The 24432-nt window shown below is 32.1% G+C and overlaps 1 protein-coding gene across 1 annotated transcript; it reads left to right on the top strand.

Annotated features, from left to right (window-relative positions):
- The first annotated feature begins 20758 nt into the window (after nucleotides 1-20758).
- LOC124917237 lies at nucleotides 20759-21376 on the top strand. Its single transcript, XM_047457706.1, has 2 exons — nucleotides 20759-21099; nucleotides 21197-21376. The coding sequence occupies exons 1-2, from the start codon at nucleotides 20824-20826 to the stop codon at nucleotides 21362-21364; spliced, it is 444 nt and encodes a 147-aa protein (XP_047313662.1). The 5' UTR covers nucleotides 20759-20823; the 3' UTR covers nucleotides 21365-21376.
- Nucleotides 21377-24432: the final 3056 nt, after the last annotated feature.

The raw sequence follows: 24432 nt of genomic DNA, 5'->3' as shown, positions 1-24432 counted from the left end.
AACTGCTAAGGTAGACGTTCGTCTAAGTATTTGTGTTTCTCAAACTCTGAATCCTTAGGACAAATTAAGACCTCTGTCTTTCACGTCTGTTCAGTTGCGTTTTGAACAATATGTCCCCCATTAATTTATGCACGTAATCACATCAATCAAGATCAACAAGACCTAACATGTTTCTAAAGTGAGAAAACTTAGCTTCCGGTAGGGGTTTCGTGAAGATGTCTGCAGTTTGTTGATCTGTAGGAACATGTTCAAGACGGATCTGCTTCTGATTGACGTGTTCTCGGATGAAGTGATGCCTGATTTCAATATGCTTTGTCCGAGAATGCAGAACTTGATTGTAGGTAATTGCGATAGCACTTGTGTTGTCGCAGAAAATTGGAGATTCATCAACCTCAATCCCATAGTCTCTGAGCTATTGTTGAATCCACAGAACTTGAGAACAACAACTTCCAACTGCAAGATACTCTACTTCAGCTGTAGACATGGCGACCGACGTCTGCTTCTTGCTGAACCATGTGATTAGACAATCTCCAAGGAACTGGCAAGTTCCACTTGTGCTTTTTCTATCAATTTTGCATCCTGTATAATTCGCATATGAGAAACTAATTAAATTGAAACTGGAATCCTTCGGATACCACAATCCCACATTTTGAGTTCCCTTTAAGTATTTAAGAATACGTTTAGCAGCAGTAAAATGAGAGAGTTTAGGATCAGCCTGAAATATGCCACAAACACCAACAACAATTTGAATGTCTGGTCTGCTAGTGGTTACATAAATCAAGGAACCGATGAGTCCTTTATATGCTGTTACATCGACACTTTGGCCACCTTCATCTTTATCCAATTTAATCGAAGAGCTCATTGGAGTAGTTGCTGTAGAACAATTCTATAAACCAAACTTCTTAAGCAGTTCTTTGGTGTATTTGGCCTGGTTGATAAGAGTTCTGTTTTCTAGCTGACGGACTTGAATCCCAAAGAAAAATGTAAGTTCTCCCATCATGCTTATTTCAAACCTGTCTTGCATCAGCTTAGCAAATTTCTCACACAATTTGGAGTTAGTAGAACCAAAAATAATGTCATCAACATATATCTGAACAAGTAGAATGTGAGAATCTTTAGTAAATCTAAACAGGGTTTTATCCACTGTTCCAACAATAAAATCATGATCAAACAAGAAATTGGTTAAAGTGTCGTACCAAGCTCTAGGAGCTTGTTTCAGACCATACAATGCTTTGTCAAGCCTATAAACATGATTTGGCAAAACATGATCTGCAAAACTAGGGGGTTGCTCTACATATACTTTTCCACTTAATTTCCCATTTAAAAATGCACTTTTCACATCCATTTGAAAGCCGTTAAAATTCTTAAATGATGCATATGCTAGGAAGATTCTGATTGCCACTAGTCTTGCAACCGGTGCAAAAGACTCATCAAAATCAATACCTTCCTCTTGTTTGTATCCTTGAGCAACTAAACGAGCCTTGTTTCTAATGACTAAACCATCTCCACTAATCTTGTTTCTAAAGACCCATCTTGTTCCTATAACTGACTTGTCAGTTGGTCTAGGAGTAAGATACCACACTTTATTTCTAGCAAATTGGTTTAACTCCTCTTGCATAGCATTGATCCAATCTGGATCAACTATAGCTTCACCGATTTTCTTGGGTTCAATTTGAGAAATAAATGTAGAGTTGGCCATTTCATCCATCAGTTGACGTCTTGTCCTTCGAGGAGAAAAAGGATTTCCGATTATCAGTTCTAGTGGATGATTTCTGTTCCATCTGAAGTTGGATCTAAGAGGATTGGTCATCTGAACTGGTGACACCGTGACATCCAAACTCTCAACTTCTTGTTGAACAGGAGTTTGCACGTCTAGTTGAACTTCAACCGGACCAACCACTAGATCAGACAGAGCCATCCGCTTATCCAAGGTTTCTTCTTATTCACTTACAGACTTAAGACTGGTCGCTTTTAGTCTGTCAGCAAGATCGATTGGTTCATTAGATTTTCTCTCAATAGGCTCATCAAAAACTACATGGAGGGATTCTTCAACATTCTGTGTTCTTTTGTTGTATACTCTGTAAGCCTTGCTTACTGATGAGTATCCCAACATGAATCCCTCATATGCTTTAGCGTCAAAGCGGTCAAATAAACCTTTCCATTGTTATGAATAAAACATTTACACCCAAATATCTTAAAATAAGAAACTGTGGGAATTCTCCCATAATACAGTTCATAGGGAGTTTTATCAAAACGTTTGTTAATTATTGACCGGTTTTGTGTATAGCAGGCAGTACTAATGGCTTTCACCTAGAACCTCTGAGGTACATCTGATTCAGCAAGCATAGATCTCGCTGCTTTCTTTAGAGTTCTCACTCTTCTCTCAGCACTACCGTTTTGCTGTGGAGTTCTGGCACTAGACAACTCTTGCCTAATTCCAGTCTCTTCGAGAGAAGATGATAGGTATCTGTTAGTGAACTCAGTTCCCTGATCACTTCTAATGCACGTGATATTCAAAGATTTATGATTCTGATTTCCTTTAAATATCCTAATCAAGTTTTCAGTAGTTTTATCTTTTGATGGTAAAAATGCAACCCATGTAAAACGAGAGAAATCATCAATAACAATTAAGGCAAATCTCATTCCTCCAATACTCTTTACAGGAATTGGACCAAATAGATCCATATGTAAAAGTTCTAGGATACGGCTGGATTGTGATTTCCCTTTGCTTTTGAACGATGATCTACCCTGTTTGCCTAACTGACAAGTAGTGCATATCTTGTCCTTTGAAAACTGAAGTTTGGGCAAACAAATAACTAAATTGTTTGAGCAAATGTTGTTGATGGTTTTAAAATTCAAATGGTTCAAACATTTATGCCATAACCATTCTGGTCATTCTTGGCAATCATGCACATAGGATCAGAAGACTCTTTTTGCCAGTTCATTTTATATGAGTTTCCTACTCTACTTCCAGTCAATAAAATTTTTCCATCTTGGTCTTTAACTAAACATGCATGAGTTTGAAAGTCTACTGACAAGCCATTATCACATAATTGACTAATGCTGATTAAATTATAGCACAGATTATCAACAAGCAGCACGTCATTAATAGTTAGGTTACCATGGATAATCTTACCCTTACCCATGGTCTTACCCTTCTTGTTATCACCAAATGTGATCTTAGGTCTAGAGCAATCTGATATATCAGTGAAAAGCCGTCTGTTTCCTGTCATATGCTTGGAACATCCGCTATCAAGATACCATACAAATTCCTCCAGTCCTTTGTTTATTTTTACCTACATAAATAAATATTTACAATCTTCTGGTACCCACTTTCAATTGGGTCATCGGTCAATCAGTCCCTTAGGAATCCATATTTGAGTTATTCTGACGAAATTTCTCATTTTGAGTTGTGATTAATGCGTATGTTTTTGACTTAGCAGACGACTTCCTGCTAGCCACTGATCCTTTAACTTTTGAAGAAGATTTTCTTTTAAAACTCCTTGACTTAGAGTCAGGTTTTCGATTCCCATACTTGTTAGCTGCTTTTAGCTTATTCTTAAGCCAACTAACAGTAGGCGGAACATAAACTATTTCATTTTTGAAAGCAACTTCTTATGAATAGGATCAGATTCAATGTCAGTCATACTTCCTTTGACAAAGTTTATAGGCTTAAACTTGTCAGTTGGAGGATTTGACTTTTTACAGGACAGAATAGGGTCATTGCTGTCATATCCCAATTCGGATCTAGATCCAGCAGGTTTTAACATACTGATCTGATATTTGACAGCATCTCCGGATCTTGTCCATGCACTGATTACATAGTTTAGTCTCTTGTTTTCAGATGAAAGAATTTGAATCTGTTCTTTGAGCATCTCATTCTTAGACGAGATCTCTATTAAGTTTTCTTCAACAACGTTTGATTCAGATTCTTTGTTGGAGGAAAGAACAATTGATTCATATTTGACTTTTATTTCATAAAAGGATTCAATTAACTTCTTGTACTCAATAGCCATTTCATTGAGTGCATTAGTTAACTCCTCGTTTGTAAATTCTGGTGTAGAGATATCATTTACCTTAGATTGGTCATTTGCCATCAGACAAGTTACAGCTTCGTTCTCTTTTTCAGTAGGAGACTCCTCTGAATCACTATCAGCCCATCTGGATTTCTTTTCACTACACATGAACGATTTTTGGTTCTTCTTTGCTTGAGTGTTTGTACCGTAGATCTGATTAAGCTTATCCCAAATCTCTTTAGCAGTGGAACAAGACTTGATCTCACAAAACATATTCATGTTGATCGACTGATACAGAATATTCTTAGCAACATTATCCAGGTTGTTGGTCATCTTATCTTTACTAGTCCACTCACTTCTTGGCTTCGAAATATTTATGGGGCCATCAGTAATAACGCTCAACATATCATAGTCAAGAGCGGCCAAGTGAGCTTGCGTTCTCATCATTCAATATTCGTAGTTGTCCTTTGATAGAAGAGGAATTTCATTGATGATAACATGCTTCAGGTTCTTGATGCATAAGAATAGAAACAAGGCTCTGATACCAATTGATAGGATCGACTTTATCAATAAAGACGCTCAACATATCATAGTCAAGAGCGGCCAAGTGAGCTTGCGTTCTCATCATTCAATATTCGTAGTTGTCCTTTGATAGAAGAGGAATTTCATTGATGATAGCATGCTTCAGGTTCTTGATGCTTGAGAATAGAAACAAGGCTCTGATACCAATTGATAGGATCGACTTTATCAATAAAGACGGGGGTCTGGCTAAGGATGAAGGCTTATGAAAAACGGTTTGAAAGAAATCCTGTTAGGGATTTAATTCGCTTTCTATTCTACGCAAACACTTGTAAACACTTGAAACAGATTCAAGGCGGAATTGTTTACTTGGGTTTGAAGCACAAGATGAAATATGAAAAGATGACAAAAATAAAAGAACACAACAGTTTGTTTATGGATGTTCGGAGAAACTCTCCTACGTCACCCCTTCTTCCAACCACCGGAAGGATTCACTATAATATGATTCGAATCAAATACAGTTTACACACACTTAGCTCACTATTGAACATAACACTTTCTGTTCAATTACAAGATGAAGAATATCACTCAGCTAAAGGTGTTTTGATTCTAGCTCTCTCTTGATTCACACAGTACAATCAGAAAGCAGCTTCTCAGTATGAGTATTCAAAGGCTTGAATTCAGTAAGCAAGATGATAGAACAGTTTCTCTCTCTGTAAAATCCGATTGCTGGTTCGTTTTCTAAGGCTGTTCGTGAGGTGGATTGTCCGTTGTCCTTTTGATTTGTTAAATACTAAGTAGGAGCTAACAGTCGAATCTTTTAGAATGATATGTGGCACTCTTCCATTGGAAAACCTCCATTGTACACAGCAAGTTCTGAGCACAAGGATCGTGGCCGTACATCACTGGTAGTGCACCGAATATTCCATTAGGGATGTACATGTGAAACAAGTAATATGAGGAAAATTCTCTTACGTGACATTCCTTGGTTGGTTGCATATAGCTGTTGTACTAATCTTCACTAGAAAGTAGAGCAGGAGTAGGGTACAGCTTTATCATGTGGGTAGGTGAAATGCTAGCTTCAAGCAAACTGCTTAAGTTGAGCATTAGACGTATTTCAGTTAGACGGATTGTGAAAATCAGTCTAATGAAATCAAACATCTCCTTCTAATAATAACGTCTATTAGACCGCCTGGTCTAATAGAATTAGACTCGCGTCTAATTGTAATAACCATTAGACTGCACGTCTAACTCCACTGAGTTAGACTGCACGTCTAATTCCGGTTCTACCTCAGACTTGTTTAAAGGAGTTAGACTCACGTCTAACTTTCACTAATTAGACTACACATCTAATTCCAATAACCATTAGACTGTACGTCTAACTCCACTTAGTTAGACTACACGTCTAATTCCGGTTCTACCTCAGACTTGTATGAAGGAGTTAGACTCACGTCTAACTTTCACTAATTAGACTACATGTCTAATTCCAATAACCATTAGTCTGTACGTCTAACTCCACTGAGTTAGACTACACGTCTAATTCCGGTTCTACCTCAAACTTGTCTGAAGGAGTTAGACTCACGTCTAACTTTCACTAATTAGACTACACGTCTAATTCCAATAACCATTAGATTGTACGTCTAACTCCACTGAATTAGACTACACGTCTAATTCCGGTTCTACCTCAGACTTGTTTGAAGGAGTTAGACTCACGTCTAACTTTCACTTTCTATTAGACTGCACGTCTAACTCCACTGAGTTAGACTGCACGTCTAATTCCGTTCATTCATTAGACTACACGTCTAATTCCAAATATCTATTAGACTATCCATCTAATTACAAGTCTATTAGACTACACATCTAACTCCACTGAGTTAGACTGTACGTCTAATTTCGAACACATTAGACTGACGTCTAATTCCGTGTATATTAGACTTGCGTTTAATTCTATACATTCATTAGACTACACGTCTAACTCCGATGAGTTAGAATGTACGTCTAATTTTATGCATCTAATGCCAAAATCGGTCTAATGACCCTCATTAGAGCCAAGTCTTATAAAATATTGTTTCAATACACCTGCATCAAAACTCATAAGTCATTTCATCATCAAAATCTCAGTGGTTAAATTATTTCAACACTTAGTCAAAATATTTTGACCCAACAGCTTCGCCTCACACGGGAGTGCATTCATATCCGAAGCGACGTTTTTCCATCTTGTGATGAACGTTGGAAATTTCTCATTGTGTAGTTGCTTAACGTTTTTTAGCTTCCTTTCAGATTTCTCTAATGTTATGTACATAACAAACCTGTAGATGAATGCTTCAATGATTTTATTGAAGATTTCGATCCTGGTTATATCCTATTGGTGGTACGAATGAAGAGCCAAACCAATGAGGTATCTGAGAAACATTTGATGCATTGTTTCTTTTCCGAGTTATAGGTGACCAAGGGTATCTAATTACATTTTCATGTACACTTGAGGGTCCATTTTCCCGTCAAATTTATCGAGTGACGACATTTTTAAGTCACGGGAAATTGGAGTGTTTTCGGTGGTTATTAGTCCAGCCTTCCTTATGTCGTGGGCTCTCGTTCCTTTTTCCCTTATTATTTTTTTCATATTTTTCTTAAAATTTGGAAGTTAGGGTTTCAAGCCGTGTTATTTTTATATCATACATTTTTGTATACTCGTTGACCCGAGTAGTTGAGATTGGGCTAATAAAAGTATCAACGTATTGTGGATTATTTTCTTTGCCACAAGTTCCTCCCATTTCTTCGGGCCATACTTGCTATGAAGTTGGTTGATATATTTTAGTATCGAAATCTCCGTACATAGACATCAAGTCTTGAGGTACTAAAGGTTTAGGTGACTTTTGTAGAAGGGGTAGGTGGACATGACCTTTTTGTCGATCAGGTCTTGGAACTTTTCCTTTAAGGTGAAACTATGATTAGTGCCATGTCCTTTGCACTGGTGGTACTTACAAAACAAGTTTGTCCACCTACCTATTATTGGTTTATCATCTCTTAGAGCTTCTAGCTCGATTCCCTTTTCTTTGAGTAGTCTTTCAAATGCTTGTTCCACTATAATTCCCAAATCATCATATACCCGACATGGTTTTTCGCATGTTTAAAGATTTTTGTCGTGTGTTTGAAGGTTTTTATCGTATATCTAATTGGGCTTTTCACGCCTCAGTTTTTGAAGTATTGGACTATGTTTTTTGTTAGCCATCTCTACGACGTAAACTTCAAACATGTAATGGATGTCGATTTTCGTTTTCTTTCCATGTATGTTCTGGGTTTTAGAAGTATGATCTTCTTTGTCCATAACCTGATCCATTTCAATTACAACTATCATTATACTTTCCAAAGTTTTATACTTCTTACCGGTCATTCCAACACTATATGCACAGTTGATACTTTCTTTGACCATTTGAATTTGTTCCGCCTCACACGGGAGTGCATGCATATTCGAAGCGATGTCTTTCTATCTTGTGATGAACATTGAGAATTTCTCATCGTGCATTTGTTTAACGTCTTTCAGCTTCCTTTCAGATTTCTTTACTGTGATGTACATAGCAAACTTGTCGATGAATGCTTCAGCGGTTTTATCAAAACTTTCAATCCTATCTATATCCTCTTGGTGGTACGAACAAAGAGACGAATTAGTGAGGTATCTCGGAAGCATTTGACGCATGGTTTCTTTTCTGAGTTATTAGTAACCAAGGGTACCTACGTACATTTTAGGTACACTTAAGGGTCCATTTTCCCGTCGAATTTATCGAGTTATGACATTTTTAAGTCACTTTGAATTGGATCGTTCTCAACGGCTATTAGTCCAGCCTTCCATATGTTGTAGGCTCCCGTTCCTTTTCCCTTAGTCATTTTTTCATATTGTTCTTGAATTTTGGAAGTTAAGGCTTCAAGCTTTGCCATTTGTACATTGTACATTTTCGTATACTCATTGACCCGAGCAGTTGGGATTGGGCCAACGAAAGTATCAACATATTGTGGATTATTTTCTTTGCCACAAGCTCCTACCATTTCTTTAGGCCATACTTGTTGTGAAGTTGGTTGATATCTTTTAGTATCGGAATCTTTATACATAGACATGAAGTCTGTAGGTACTAAAGGTTTAGGTATGGCTTGCATAGGAGGGATTAGCATAAAATTTTCAGAATTAAAGACTCGTTTTTTGAGGTTACTTTCGACCTTTAAAGAAAACTCTGCTATTTGTGCAGTAATTTAGGCCATCATGACTTTCATTTCAGCCATTTCAGAAGATGACCTTGTCTCTTGTTATACTAAACTTCCCTCTTCGGCCATTGATAACTTTGTGAACCTTCTGGTTTTAGAATCACTCTCTCGAGTAGCCATCTTTAGAGGTCTAAATATAATAGAGGTTTAATGTCTCACATGAGATGCATGTAATAAATGTACAAACACATGTTCTTAAGTGAGTGAACACCTCTTTTTTAATTCTTCTTTTGATATGAGAAATTGCCCATAATTTTAAGAATTATAGTTTTCTTTGTTGTTTTGTTCGTTTTGAAAGTCAAGATGTACTTAAAAGTGTTTACTTTGACTATAATGAATACACGTATTTATAAATATAGTAGTCATGTAACATGACTTTTTAACGTTGTCTTGTTGCTTGGGCATGTCAAACAATGAGTTTGAATAATTTAACTAGGATTTTTGTCTTATGGTGAATCATAAGAGAGTATCATTTACCGATAATGGAGGGGTTAACACCGAAACCGAAAAATATCAACTAAATTAGAAAATTTTTCTCATCTCTACAAATGCCTACATCCTAATGGATGGCTCATTGCAAAAGAGAATGATCGATCCCATGTTTTTAGGTTTTCCTCTCGCATCATTACTCAAATAGAACAATTTCTCATTCCATTTGACGAATCCTTGCACGTATTTCAATAGAGCTGTAAAGTGTATTGTTTAATACATATGTTACACATCTTCAAATAAATATGGTGTTTGTTCCCTTTTCAAATAAGGCTCACATAAATTAGTTAGATAAGTGTAAAATAATTTAAAAAATATTTATTTTAATACCCAAAAAATTGTTTCAAACTAAGCCTCAAATGTCCTCAACAGAGTTGCCAAAAAAGTTATAACGCCTCGAAATCTCTTGGCTCTTTATCTTTATTTATTTTTAAAATTTTAATTAATCTTTTTAATTCCTGGATTTTAGAAAATATTTTAAATGAGTCGGTAATTGACTTTTACATTATAGAGTCGCAACCTAAATTTTCTAAAATTAGAAAAATATTTTGTGTAGCTAAACGCTTTTAAGATTCTGTTTTGTTTTGAGGCTTGGTTACATTCGAGAAAAGGCTCTTGTGCTTACTTCTCCGTGCTCGTCAGAACTACCGTCTCTACTTTAAAATTTTGACCAATTTTATTATTTTATACTTTTAATTTGTGGATGATTTAAATAATAATCATTGAAAATATTAAAATTTCATAATTTAAATTATATATGGAGATTAAGCAAATTTTATAATTGTAAAAAAGATAACAAACTAACAAAGTTGGTTTTAGGTAGATTATAACAAATTAATTTTTAATTTTTAAGAATTTTTTAAAAAATTGTACAAATGACCTCAACTAAATTGAATCTTAAAAACTAATTATTATGATTTTTTTATCACATTTTTTTTTTGATGAAAGAGAAAATATTAGTTAAAAGTATTTAAATTTTATAAATATATATGGGAGGTTTGTAAAATATATTTACTAACTTGAAAAGGTAAACTTTTATTAACCATCATTACTCATTATTAATTATAGTTTCTTTTTGAAAAAGTCAATATTTAATTTCTTATATTGATATCCATGAAACATCATGTTCTAGTTAATAACCATTCCTTATTTATTAAATATGAATTTATTTATATCTTTTCAAGATTATTACTTTTTAAAAAAAAAAATGTAATTATTATTTATTTTTTACTATCTACATATTTATGTATATATAATATATTATATATTATTTTATTTATTTTTTACTTTTTTTCTCTTACAACAAATATATATATATATAGGGAGGTGCTTTTTTTTTATTCTCACTCCGACTCCACTTCTCACTCACCTCCAAAATTACTTATTTATCCTTATCACTTTTATATATTTATATTTCTTATTTTATTTATTTTATTTATTTTATTTTATTTAATTATTAAGTTTTTTTATCATTAAATATAATTAATTAATTTTTAATATGTTTTTTTCTATTTTATTTATTTAATTAAAAATAAAAAAAAATTATTATTTTTATATTATAATTTTTTAAAATATATTAAATATTGAAATGTGTCCTAATAAAATAAAATATCTTGTATAACTTTTTCGCAATCGCCCTTGCCATGATAAAGGTTGTGATCACTATCTATTTGTGTTTCTATATAATTTGTGAGAGCATTTTGCTGGTTTTTTGCAGATATATGGGTGAAGAAAATGGGAAAATCAAGCAAAGCAGCAGATGGCTATTCCTCAAGCAGCAGCAACAGAACAAGATGAAGGTTCAACGAATATTTCTGTCCAATCAATTAGTAAAATGAGACACCAATCCAATTTTACATTTCACCAAACTTTCCAACCTTGGAGTCAGCACAGAGCTCTTATTTGACTGGTAATAATTAATAATTCACTTCGTGAATTTGTTTCACTGATCTTGGTCTTAACCCAGTTTCAACCATGAGCCAGCAGGTATGAACAAGAAATGAGTAGAATTATTAACACCTTTTGTTTTTATGTGTCTTTTTTAACTCTTACCTTTCGATTGTTTTGTATAATAGAATGGAAAAGAGCTGTCAATGGTTCTCTAATTGTATGAGTTGACGTGGAAGGACTTCTTTAGGTAAGTAAGAAGTAACTTCACATTGTCATTATTAAAAAAAATGATCTCTATGCTAAACGAAGCAACAAATTATGCTCTAATTTGGATCATTATCTAGAAAATGATTTTTATAGCAAATGAAGCATCAAAACTTGCAGTATAAGGTTTAGAAAATATTTTATACCAAATGGAAAAAGGGAGGATCAGCTAATGTTGTTGATGTGTTTGTTTGAACAGATTCATAACAAAGAAGTATAGATGTGCAAAACAAGTGAGTGGTGCACCAGTTGTGACTACATGCACTACAACAACTTGAAGACTTGGAAAATAGAAAATTTCTCTCCATGGAAGAAGAGCAAGCTTTGTTGTTTTGTAGTTGGTGCAAAAACAATTAAAAGGAACATTTTATTCATTGTGAACATTTTGGTACTCAAGAAGAGCCTTGTTGATTTGTTAATGAATAAGCAGCCCTTAGAACTTTTGTTATTAAAAGAATTTGTTACCATATTTTTCTTTGTAAACCAATCATATAGTTAAATATTTCCATTCATATCCTCTTCAAACTCTTAATTTGAGAGACTTTAATTGAGAATCAAACTTATTAAGCAATGCACAAAATTAACTTATCTTAAAATACCCCTGTTACAAGGGAATGTTTTATTATCAATAAAAATTTGTTTTACATAACAAATTCCTAAAATTTAATAACAGATATGCATCCAATGTGATGGGTCGAAGTACCATAACAGATATGCATCCAACAAAAGTCAAGAAGAAAATGAGCAATGAGAAGTTGAGCCCTCCATCATTTTTTATCCTCAGATCTTTTCCTGAACAATGAAAATTAGAGAAGTTCAACCCACAATAACATTCACCAAAAATATAATTAAACATACAGAAACAAAAAGTATAGGTATGACCATTCGCGAGACGCACCCGCATTTGCGAGACGCATTCGCGTGACGCACCCGGATTCTGCCGCAACAGTGGCATTTACCCAATCAATCTCTAAACCCTAAACCTAACAAACAATGCATTCAAAGAATGAAATAAATAATAAGTGGAATACAAAGGAAGCATACTAGTAACAACAGACATCCTTCCTTCGTTGGGATTCCGACGTCTTCGTCGGGGGTCGTCTTGTTTTTAGAGAGAAGGAGAAGAAGGGGAGAAGGGGGCGTGAAGAGAGAGAACATGGAAGAAAGAAATGGGAAGAATTGGAATTTTGTTAATTATATAGCAAGGGCATTATGGACTTTTCACAATGCACCCAGTTGCGTCACGCAACTGGAGGTTGCGTGACGCAATAGGGGCATTTTCATCTAGAAAAAAATAGGGTCACCAACGCTATTTAATTTATGCGCTGGCACTTTTCGCATTTAAGGACATTTGTAGGGTCATTTCGTCAAATTTCCCCTTTCTATGTTCTCCTTTTTTCTCCGTTTGAAAGACCTTTTATAGGCAGACAGACCGCCTTTGAATCTTCCCGAAGTCAGCCATTTTGGCTAAATGGCTAAAAGCTTTAATGGCTGGTCAGATCCTATCTAAATTTTATCTTCTCCGGTCTTCTAGATGTTTGAGTGGTGAAGAAGAGGACAAGGCAATATCATCGACCTTATTAACATGGATAAGGCTGAAGACGTGAATCTGTTGTCGTTTTATGGAAGAGATAAGATGAGGGTGATCCATTTTCTAGACTAGCGACAATAAGAGGTGGATATTAACCATAAGTTCATGGGTTCGAGCTCGTTAGACGATAAGTTTTGTGCCTACTTAAATGGTTAAGTGCGTTTACGGGCTATATAGTTAATCCGTTGTCCCATTTTTAATTATTCCAAAAAAATGAAGTGGCCGCTTCATCATCGTTGTGGGAGAAGAGATGCTAGGTTTCTTTGGGTAAAATGAGAGGGAGATGGATTTTACGGTTATGTGGGCGGTATGAGAGGGATAGGGATTTCAGGGTTATGGGAAATGAGTGGTCTCTTCCCCTTTTATTCAAATGCGGAGGTCCCTAATTTATTTTTGATATTGCAAAGAAGTCTCTAACGTCTTTGCTTGTTAACCGAATAGGGCTTGTTTTGGCGTTGGGCCATAGGGCCTGGTGGGTCTGGCCGGCTGGGCTTTAACTTCTGGCATGTTTAATACTTAAGTTCAACATGTTTGGTTTGGGTCAAATGGCTTATGTCTTAAATTGGGATAGGTAAAAAAAGTGATGCCTAAAATAATTAATATTTAAGTCATTAAAAATTCTAAAAACAATTTAAATGCTTAAAACAACAAGACCTGAATATTTGATGATTTTTTTTGTTTCTAAAATAATTTTAGGGTTTATTGGGTTTGTATCCTACTCTATAGGTATGTCGAAGTCTTTTCTAATATTTTTATATACAGTCACATGACGAACCTACACCCATGTTTATAAATAGTATTGACCCCAAGTTTTGGCTGTTTTTAATATTTATGTCCAACCATTTTGCATAAGCATATTTGGTTTGGGTCAAATGCCTTATGTCTTATTTTTTTTTTTTTTTTTTTTGTATGTTTCTCAAAAATGATATAGAATTATTATTATTTTTATTATATATTTTTTAATTTAAATTGGGATATGTAAAAAAGTTTTGCCTAGAATAACTAATATTTAAGTCATTAAAAATTTAAAAAAAATTCAAATGCTTAAAACAACAAGACCTGAATATTTGATGATTTTTTTGTTTCTAAAATAATTTTAGGGTTTATTGAGTTTGTATCCTACGCTATAGGTATGTCGAAGTCTTTTCTATTATTTTTTATATAGTCACATGACGACCTACACCCATGCTTATGAATAGTACCGATCCCGAGTTTTGGGCGGCCTTTAATACTTAGGTCCAACCATTTGAAATAAGCATATTTGGTTTGGGTCAAATGCCTTATGTCTTATTTTTTTTTATATTTCTTAAAAATAATATAGAATTATTATTATTTTTATTATATATTTTTTAATTTAAATTGGGATATGTAAAAAAAGTGTTGCCTATAATAACTAATATTTAAGTCATTAAAAATTCTAAAAAAAATTCAAATGCTTAAAACAACAAGACCTGAATATTTGATGATTTTTGTTGTTTCTAAAATAATTTTAGGGTTTATTGGGTTTGTTTCTTACGCTATAGGTATGTCGAAGTCTTTTCTAATATTTGTATATACAGTCACATACCTACACCCATGCTTATGCTTATGAACAGTGCGGAGCCCGAGTTTTGGGCTGCTCCAGTCTAAAAACGTCAATTTTGACCGCTAAAAAAATGATAAAATAAAAAGGTTTTGGTGAGTTTAGAACTCGTGACTAGATAAAAATATTTTGTTAAATGCTAAACCACTTGGCTAGATCTATTTATGTTTTAAAAATACTAGAAATGTCTACTTTATTTTAATAAATGAGGCTGCCTTTAACCCGGGGCTCGTTGGGCTTATCCCAGGGCCGGCCCTGCTTAGAACATAAAATCTTTAGCTCTAGAAGTAGGGAAAGACTAGAAATGTAGATAAAAGTAGGATGCAAACCAATCATGATAAAAACAAGAAGAAGAATAAATATTACATTTAAAAAAAAATATGACCATATGTTCAAAGTAAAGACTGTCTTTAGATGGGCGTGTGGTGTGGGACACAACAGACACCTTGCTTAGAACATAAAATCTTTAGCTCTAGAAGTAGGGAAAGACTAGAAATGTAGATAAAAGTAGGATGCAAACCAATCATGATAAAAACAAGAAGAAGAATAAATATTACATTTAAAAAAAAATATGACCATATGTTCAAAGTAAAGACTGTCTTTAGATGGACGTGTGGTGTGGGACACAACAGACACCTTGACCATTTCTCATATGTAACTAAGTACTTAGCATTTTGTTTCATAATTTAAGAGGGAGAAAACTATCTGCAAACTCTTAAAGGCAAATCTATAAAATCGACAAATAAATAAATAAAAACAGAAAATAGAACCTAGACAAGTTTACCATTTTGGTTCTTTATCCCACTCGGGATTCAAGAGAAAGTTAAGACATGGTGCCTCGATCTAAGAGTTCGATTTTTAAAAGAAGTTTTAAAAACCTTTTTAAGAAAGGAGTCGATTTTGAGCATTACAGAAAATAGTGGCCTGCTAAGGACACTAGATGCTTGACTCAAAATGAAAATTGGCCAGAAAATTAAAAACAAGACGTGATAAAAATATAAATGTTACATAACTCGAAGAGTTTTTTGACGTGCATGAGTTTCACCTTTGGGCCCAAAGCCCATTGCTATTAAGGTAGTATACTACGAGCGTTGCATTATGTCATTTATACACCTACTGATTACACGCTAAGATTAGCCATGAGGCAATCTTTTCTAAATCGAGGGATGTTATTGTGAGGTTTACTTATGAAAAAACTCGGGATAAATTCCTTCCTCTTTTGTGAACCGTTCGTTTGTGTTCACGAGGGTGGTGGGTGTAAAGTCCCAATGGAGATGGTACCTAGCAGGGCGGAGCCACACTTGGGATAGGGTGGGCTCCAGCCCCACCTAAATTAAAAAAAGCTTGGATTAGGTGGGCTTCAGCCCCAATTAAATTAAAATAAAAATAAAAATGGGGTAATTACCTTTTTTCTCTCCTCTTCTATTAGATTCCCATATATCTGGTTCCACCTAGTAAAACTTCTTTTTACTTTTTATTTTTATAAATAAAATTAAATTAACACTTTATGTTTTTTCTGATGTTCGAATAAGTCCTTGTAGAAGTTAATTTCACATTTTTAATATCATTTCTTTCTCCACATCAAAATTTATTTGAATTAGCAATTGAGTGATAATGATTCATAAGATAGTAGTTTTGCTGAAAAACATTTTTTGAAATATTTGGTTAATCTTTTTTAATATGAATACAAAAAGGCTTTTTATCTTTACCTAACTTAATTATAATATTATTTTTGGTCAAATAATTAATGGATGTGTTCTAAGTCATTGCGTTATTTGTTTTTTTAATTATTAAAATATAAGTGATTTGAGTTAAAAAATATTAAAAGTACAAATATATAATAAAAAATAACTATAAAAGAAAATTTAATAATTTAGTTTTTTTAGTTAATTCAATAAATAATGAATGTACTGTTTTGTTTCATAATTTCATAAAGTAAATGTTCATACATATTTTATTTCTTTCCACAGGTAATTTTTCAACCTGGCTCCGCACCTGGTACCTAACTACCTACATCGGTCGGTGGGTAAATATGATCGTAGTTCATTTTTAGCAGAAATATGAGAAAGTCTTGGGGGAGAGAAACGAGAGAAAAAGAAAAACAGTGAATCTCCATTAAAATTGATCAAGACCTCGTGGGACTTAAATAACTCACCAGAAAAACGTGAAAACTTGAAGAAGGCCTCTAAACTTGAATTTGCTCTGATCAAAAGTTGCCTTAGAATTGCAAGCTAGAAAGTATTTGAACTATATGTAAGTCCTCATCCTTACCGTAACTGTAACTCCGATTCTAATCAAAAATAAAATTATAAGAACTTGAGTTCGAGCCAGGGGCGGAGTCACACATGGGCTATGTTGGGCTCTAGCCCCACCTAAATTAAAATTTTAAAATAAAATATTTTATATATGTATTTAACATGGGACTCTTAACCCAGTTGGCTATGTAAACCCAGTTGGCTATGTAATTAAATTGTGAATAAGAGGTTAGGTGATCAAATCTTGCCTTCTCACCTTTAATATTATATTTTGAAATATAATTTATATATATACTAATTCATAATTATTTTAATTTTAAATATAATTTTATTAAAATAATTATTATTAATATTTTATTTTATACAAATATTTATAATAACATAAATTTTAATTAATATATAAATAAGATTTGTTTATATAAATAAAGTATATATAATTATATATAAAATAATGTAAATCATATAATAATATTATTTATTTTAAAATTATATTTATATAATAATTATACATTATTTTTTTTTATTTTAATATAATTAATAATACAAATGATTTATAAGGGTAAAATATAAAAATTAAAATAATAATAGTGTTTTATATTTCTTAGTTTTAAACTATTTCAAAATTTTATAAGAAAATATAAATTAATATTAATAAACAAGTTAAAATAGTTACATTGGTTTGGTTCGATATTTAAATAAAAAATTTGATATCCCTGCTCAAGAACTTAACAAATCTCTTAGAATTGATATTGATGTAAGTTCTCTTAAACTTGATCCAGCATTACGTATTTCGATATGAAATTATTTTTTTAATCAAAAGGATGAAATTAGACGAGCTTATATCAAGATGAGGTCATATCAACCTATTAAGGATGAGTACCCGCCGACCAAATTTGAAAATCAAAATCGACGGTTCCAAAGTCATTGGTTTAAAAAATTTACTTGGTTAGAATACTCTCCTTTGAAAGATGCTGCTTTTTGTTTCCCATGTTTCTTGTTTGAACATAAACAATCCCAAAAACCTACATTTACAATAGATGGATTCAAATATTGAAAAAGAGTTAATGATGGGGATATATGCTCTTTTGTTATGTATATAGGATGTAATATTTCACCACATAATAGGGCAGTTGAATATCTTGATAATTTAATGAATATCCTTATCATATTGACAAAGTACTGAATGCACAATCTTTAGATGAAAAACAAAATAGCAGATTACGGCTTACAACAACTATTGAAAACACTCGGTGGCTCACTTTGCAAGCGTGTGCATTGAGTGGGCATGATGAATCTCCATCTTTTAATAATCGTGGAAATTTTATTGAAAAAAAAAGCGGAGCATAAAAAGTTAAATCTGAGATTCAAGTTGGAGTCAGTCCCATGTAATTTTTCATCATGGCTCCGCCCCTGGTTCGAGCTATTATTCTTTTTTCAATTTGATTGCATAAGATTGATCCATAGTTTGTTGAAGAAACAACGACTTGATAATAATCCTAAATTTGTTTAGAATTGATTAGGATGAATTCTAGATAATTTAATTCTAGATAATTTAATTGACGTTTGCAGTTCATTTGAATATTTTGTTGACCGTGATGCAATTTAGGAGAATCTACGCTAGAATTAAACGAGCTAGACAAACTCTAATCGATCTTTGCAACTAGCTTGAGGTTTTTTCGTGCAGAATTGCATTAATTGAGTTTTGGCAGTTTGGTCTGAGTCCTTCGAACCTGGCCAAATCTGCGAATTAAAAACCTTGTTGAAGTAGTTCAACCGTCTTCATGGAGAAACTCATTTGTTTTTTAATTAAAATTCCTCAAATAATTTTTTAAAATTGAAAAAATAGAAAATAACTTAGTTGTTTTCTAAACACTGAACCCAAAACATACTATCTAAAATATTTTATTTCCTAGTTTTTTTTAGGAAGAAAACTATATGACAACTCTTAAAAATTATATTCTTAAATTTGACAAACAAATAAAAAAAAACAGAATCTTAGACAAACTTGTTATTTTAGTTTTATATCTCACTCGGGGGTTTTGGGAGAAAAGTAAGACATCGAGCCTCATCCAAGAGTTCAATTTTGAAGAAAATCGTTTTAAAAACCTTTTTAAGAATGGTATCGATTTTGAGTATTAAAGAAACCTACTCTAGATTAAATTTATGAACTTGGAATTTACTTAAGAATAGAAAGAATGAGTTAGTGTATCACATACATAAGGAACAATAATTTGATTGAAGATTAATCATTCAAGGTTGATTTTGTCATGATAATGCCTTTGATAACCAAATACTAATTTGCCTTTGATAACCAAATACTAATTTATAGAGTAACAACAAAATCAATTAATTTCGCTAAAATTTTCGACTAGATATCAAGGTTAAGTAACTTTTTTTTTTTTGGAAAACAGCTTAGTGCCATTTTATTAAAAAAATTCAAAAGAGGGAAAAAATACAAAAGTTTAAGATCAGATCTAGACAATTTCTAGATTTGACAATGAAACAATAATTGAATTACAGACAATAACAATAATCAATTAGAGCCTACATCATTTTTACTTTTATTCTACTTGTAACATTCTCAAACGAAATATCCCATATCTAGCAGAGCTTTCTATTCTCTTCATTCCTTTTGATTCCTCTCCAGGATTGAATGAGTGAATTTCCATCTGAAGTTATATCTCTCCAAATATCTTCAGCGGTTCTACTTCTTCCACTGCGAGTTCTTGAATTTCTTTCTTTCCAGATATTGTAGATTACTCCTCCAAATTAGCATTTCAACATACTTACATAGAAGGATCTTCCTTTTGCTTTAATCTTCATCCACTCTTGGATTTCTTTCCATATTCCTGGAAAGTTGATGATGTTCATGTTTGCAGCATACATCTTTCAGATTTGTATTACAAAAGAGCATTCCCCAAATAAATGGTTTATGCTTTCCTCAACTCTCGAACATAGAACACAGTTGATATCAAGAATGTTTATATATTTTCGAATTCTGTCTTTTGTTGTCAACATTTTCCTGTATACCAGCCAGAGAATAAATTGGTGACGAGGAATAATCTTTGGAGACCATACCACATTATGCCAATCTACCTCCTGTCCTCTTGTTCTAACCATTCCCATGCCTTTCCTGTAATAAACTTCTCATTGCTTTCTATTTTCCAACATATTTCATCATTACTTTCATTGAGTTGTTTCTGCCTCATTAGGTTTAGGATTCTATCACCTTCTGGAATACGCCTCAAAAGTGAATCACATTTACCTTCATAGACGTCTCTAAATGAGTACTTGATGTATTCTCTTCTAACTCTGTTTCCTTGCATTTTTTCTTTGAATGTAATGAGAATATTATCCAGCCAAGGATCATGCCAAAATAATACTCCTCTTCTATTTCCAATTGTGGTTTTCACCATTTGAAAAACATCTTTTCTTGTTTTTAGGATTTTCTTCAATGACCATGCCATTCTTTCATTGATGCTTCGTGTTTATTCATACATTTTATGTCGAACTGGAGTTCATGAACCATAATTATAATGTAACATTTACTTGTCTATACTATTTTTAAAAACTAAAATAAAATAAATACATAATACTCAATTCTAATTTAATATTAATAATTAATTAATATTAAATTACAAAGATATACATTGATAGATGAAAAGCTTACATTTATTGGTTAGTATGTATACTAACATAGATAATTTATTAATCAAACATTTATTTTTCTAATATTTTGCTACTATTTTTAATTTTTAAAAAAAAAAATCAATCAAGCAACCCATTCTCACACCTTAAAGAATTTTATCCATCCATATTCTGGGCCACATGTCCCGCCAATGATGATAAGATGAAAGGAAACCTTAGCCAAACTGGTTATAGAGGAACCCTTTTGAAGCTTTCAATTTTTTCCTTTCCCTCAAAACTAAGAGAAAAGAGATTTATTTAGTTAGTATTATTAGAATGAATGCATTGAAACTTTGCAAGCCCACTTGTTATCAATCTCCATTTCTCCATATTTCTTCTCCTCATCCACTTCTCATACACCACAATACAGTTTCAGTTGCTAATAGAGAAAGAAACACAGTTTGTAATCGAACTATGTTTATCAGAGCTTACATTGATGATGATAAACAAGAAGAGAAGAATAAGAGGAAAAGTTTCTTGACTTTAGAAGAAGCTGGATTAGTTGAACTCTCTGGTCTAAGCACCCATGAAAGATTCCTCTGCCGCTTAACTGTATCCATCTGATCATTCTTAATTTCTTTCTTGTTCAATTGTTTATTATTTAGATTTGTGTTGTAATAGTTACTTAATAATAATAATAATAATGCAGATATCATCTTTGAATCTATTGAGAGTGATAGCAGAGGAAGAAGAATGCACAATGGAGGAACTGAATGCAGGCAGGATTTGTGATTGGTTTGTAAATGACAAGTTGAAGAGGGAGCAAAATATTGGGTCTGCAGTTCTTCAATGGGATGATTCTGAATTCCCACTCTGAAACTTTTTATTTTTAATGTTTTGGATATGAAAACTCATGAACTAGTAATCTTGAGATGTGATAATAAGTTATGAGTCTGGTCCCTCTAAACTCTCTTATTAATGTTTTTCAATTTAGATAAAAACTTTAAACTTCAAATGAGATTTAAGAAATAATTTTTTCCAAAAATATAATTCAAATGTTAAGAGTCTTAAAAAAAAAGATTTAAATTTGATTGAAAACACTATGAATTTTGAATATATATATATTTGTAATTTTATCAAGAATTTTGAATTTTGTAATTTAGATTGTTAATTGCTAAACTAGTTAATAGGTAAGTTGTATCATCATTTACTTCTATTTAAAATCTGTTACAAAAACAGAAGTAAAGAATTTCCACAGAATTTGTAACTTAATTTTTCTAGTTAGTAAATTGCTTGATAAAATTTATTGGAAAAATTTATCTATTTTGCCACTAGTAATGTTAATTGGTTGAACTAATATTTATTTATAATTCCAATATAATTCATGTAGATTTATTCATTCAGATAGCTTTTAGCATTTTATTGATTAGGTTTCAGTTAGACTTTTTTTTTATTGTTGTAAGATTTGTTTTATTTATAATTAAAATATTTTTATTTTAAAAAATAATATAATATCTCATTTTCAACCTTAATTCTCTACTTTAACTTAAAACAATCTTTAATATAAATTGAATAAATGTTATTTTTGTAATCACGAATGTTTGACATTTTTATTTATATTATTTATTTTAGTAACTAAAAATATATTTTGACCTTTAAACATAGTAAAATGAATTATTTTATTCTATTAACTGGCCTAAAATCAATTTTTCTAGACTATCATTTAAATCATCCTCCTAATAAATATTTTAATATTAAATTTTATATAATATATATTTTAATATTAAATTATTATTCAAAAAATTTATTTTCATTCCATTTTTTTAATTGGTCTGATTTGTTTTATATTTTATTATATTTATTATTATTTTTAATTTAAATTATAACTAGTTTTTATAAAACTTATTTTTTATTTATTATATTCAGTTTCTTTTATTTATTATATCCATTTAATTATATTTAATAAAGAATATTATTTATTTACTTATTTTATTATTCATTATATTAAAATAAATTTACTTTTATTAAATAAAGAAATTCAAAATCAAAACAAGCTCTTACAAAAAATGTAAAACTAGAGAAAAATTAATTTTAATTATTAGAAATACTTTAATTTTTATTTATTAAAGTTAATTAGTTTTTGAGTTATATATATATATATATATATATATATATATATTTATTATATTCAATTAATTTAGTTTTTACTTTTACATTCATTTATTAAATGAATAGAATTATTAGCATGTTATTTATTTGATGCATATAGTTTTTTATTTATGGAAAAACAGGATATTATAAAAAAAAGTTACAAGAAATTAAAACCGAAGAATTATGGGAGGTAACACGAGAAAAAGCACACAGAAAGTAGAATGGAATTCTCTTGTATGGTCAACGAAGATTATCCCTAGACACCAGTTAATCTTATGGCTCGCTTTCTGGAAAAGACTCAGCACTCGTGATCGTATCAACAAGTATATGAGTATCCTGGACACGAACTGTCTTCTATGTAGAGAAAATGAAGAAACCATAGATCACCTATTCGGGAGTTGTTGTATTGCTTCAGAGTTTTGGGACAGATTCTATAAAAGCCTGGAGCTGATCAGTTTCCCGAGCGAATGAAATGAAATCAAAGATGCAGCACTACTCAAAGTCAAGGGAAATAGATTTGCAACAAGCGTGTTCAAGTGTGGCTTTGGAGCAGTGGTGTATAACATTTGGCAAGAACAAAATGCAAGGGTATATGGCAGAACCCGCAGGAGCGTTGAAGAAGTATGGAAAGATATTATATCAGATTTCAGCGCCTTGCGGGAACGTGGACAATAATTTCAAGCACGGAGCAGAACTGGAATATCTATAGAAACTGGAATTTACCGTTTTTTAAACTCACTAGAATTGAAAACATTATAATCAGATAATTCATTTACGTTTTTAACATTTTAGCTTTTATTCAGAATGTTACGACTTCAAAATCATTTTAGGCCTATCTAGAATGATCTCTTAAACTCGTGGTTTTTTTTCCCATTTTTAGGAATTTTTAATGAAATGACGCTAAGTCGTTTTTCCCAAAAACAAAAACGAAGAATTGGGTTAAGTCAAAAAGATTTTTTTATGAGAAATGATAAACTCAACAAAATATCAGCGAAAGCAAGGCCACGAATCCTACATGGCCTGCCACGTGTGTCGGAGAGAGAAAAAAATTAAAAATATAAATAATATTAAAAAACGTTTCACTTCCCTCTCTTTCTTCTTTTCATTTTTCATTTCCGGCGACCGGTCTTTCTTCTCTAGTGATTTCGCTTTCCATCATCCGCGACTTCTCTTTTCTTCATCGTTGTCCGATCGAAAATGGTAAGTTTTTAAGCTCTCCTTCGTGTATCTTCACTTCATTTAGGGTAGGTCCAGATTCATATTTCTCTTCTTTTCAGGCTGGTGTTGGTCCAGGCAGGGACGGACCCAAGATTTCGAACTGGGGTGGGCTTGAAAAAAATTTAGGATAAACTTAAAATAATAACGAGAAAATTTTGAAAAAAACAGGTATATAAAAGTAAAGTTTTAACATTTCTTTAATATTTAGATAAAAAAACAATGAATTATATTGATTTTTTTTTTAAGAAATTAAGGGTAATGTCATATTTCTACCGTAAAAAAAAATATTAGCGAAAAGACTCCAAGATTTCGGGGTTGTCTTCAGCCCATCCGAGCCCCTACATAGATTCGTCCCTAGGTCCAGGTATATCGCCCGACAAGACTCCAAGATCTCCAAGGTAAATAACAAATCTTATCTTTTTAGAAACGAATCTGTTTAACGTAGATGATTTTGATACCAATATTTTGTTTAGTATTTGATAGGGTTTAGCTCCATTTAGGGTTTAACGACAGAAAAATATATAGTGATTAGGGTTTAGCGTAGAAACACTTTTGATATGCATATATTCTATCCCG

This window comes from Impatiens glandulifera, unplaced genomic scaffold, assembly GCF_907164915.1.
Source record: "Impatiens glandulifera unplaced genomic scaffold, dImpGla2.1, whole genome shotgun sequence".
Taxonomy (NCBI): Eukaryota; Viridiplantae; Streptophyta; class Magnoliopsida; order Ericales; family Balsaminaceae; genus Impatiens; species Impatiens glandulifera.
This window is presented reverse-complemented; position numbering and strand designations above follow the sequence as displayed.

Excerpts from the sequence above, each read along its gene's own strand:
- LOC124917237 (XM_047457706.1), top strand. The coding sequence starts at position 20,824 with ATGAATGCATTGAAACTTTGCAAGCCCACTTGTTATCAATCTCCATTT. Across the intron at positions 21,100-21,196 it reads GATTCCTCTGCCGCTTAACT|ATATCATCTTTGAATCTATT; the intron begins GTATCCATCTGA and ends ATAATAATGCAG.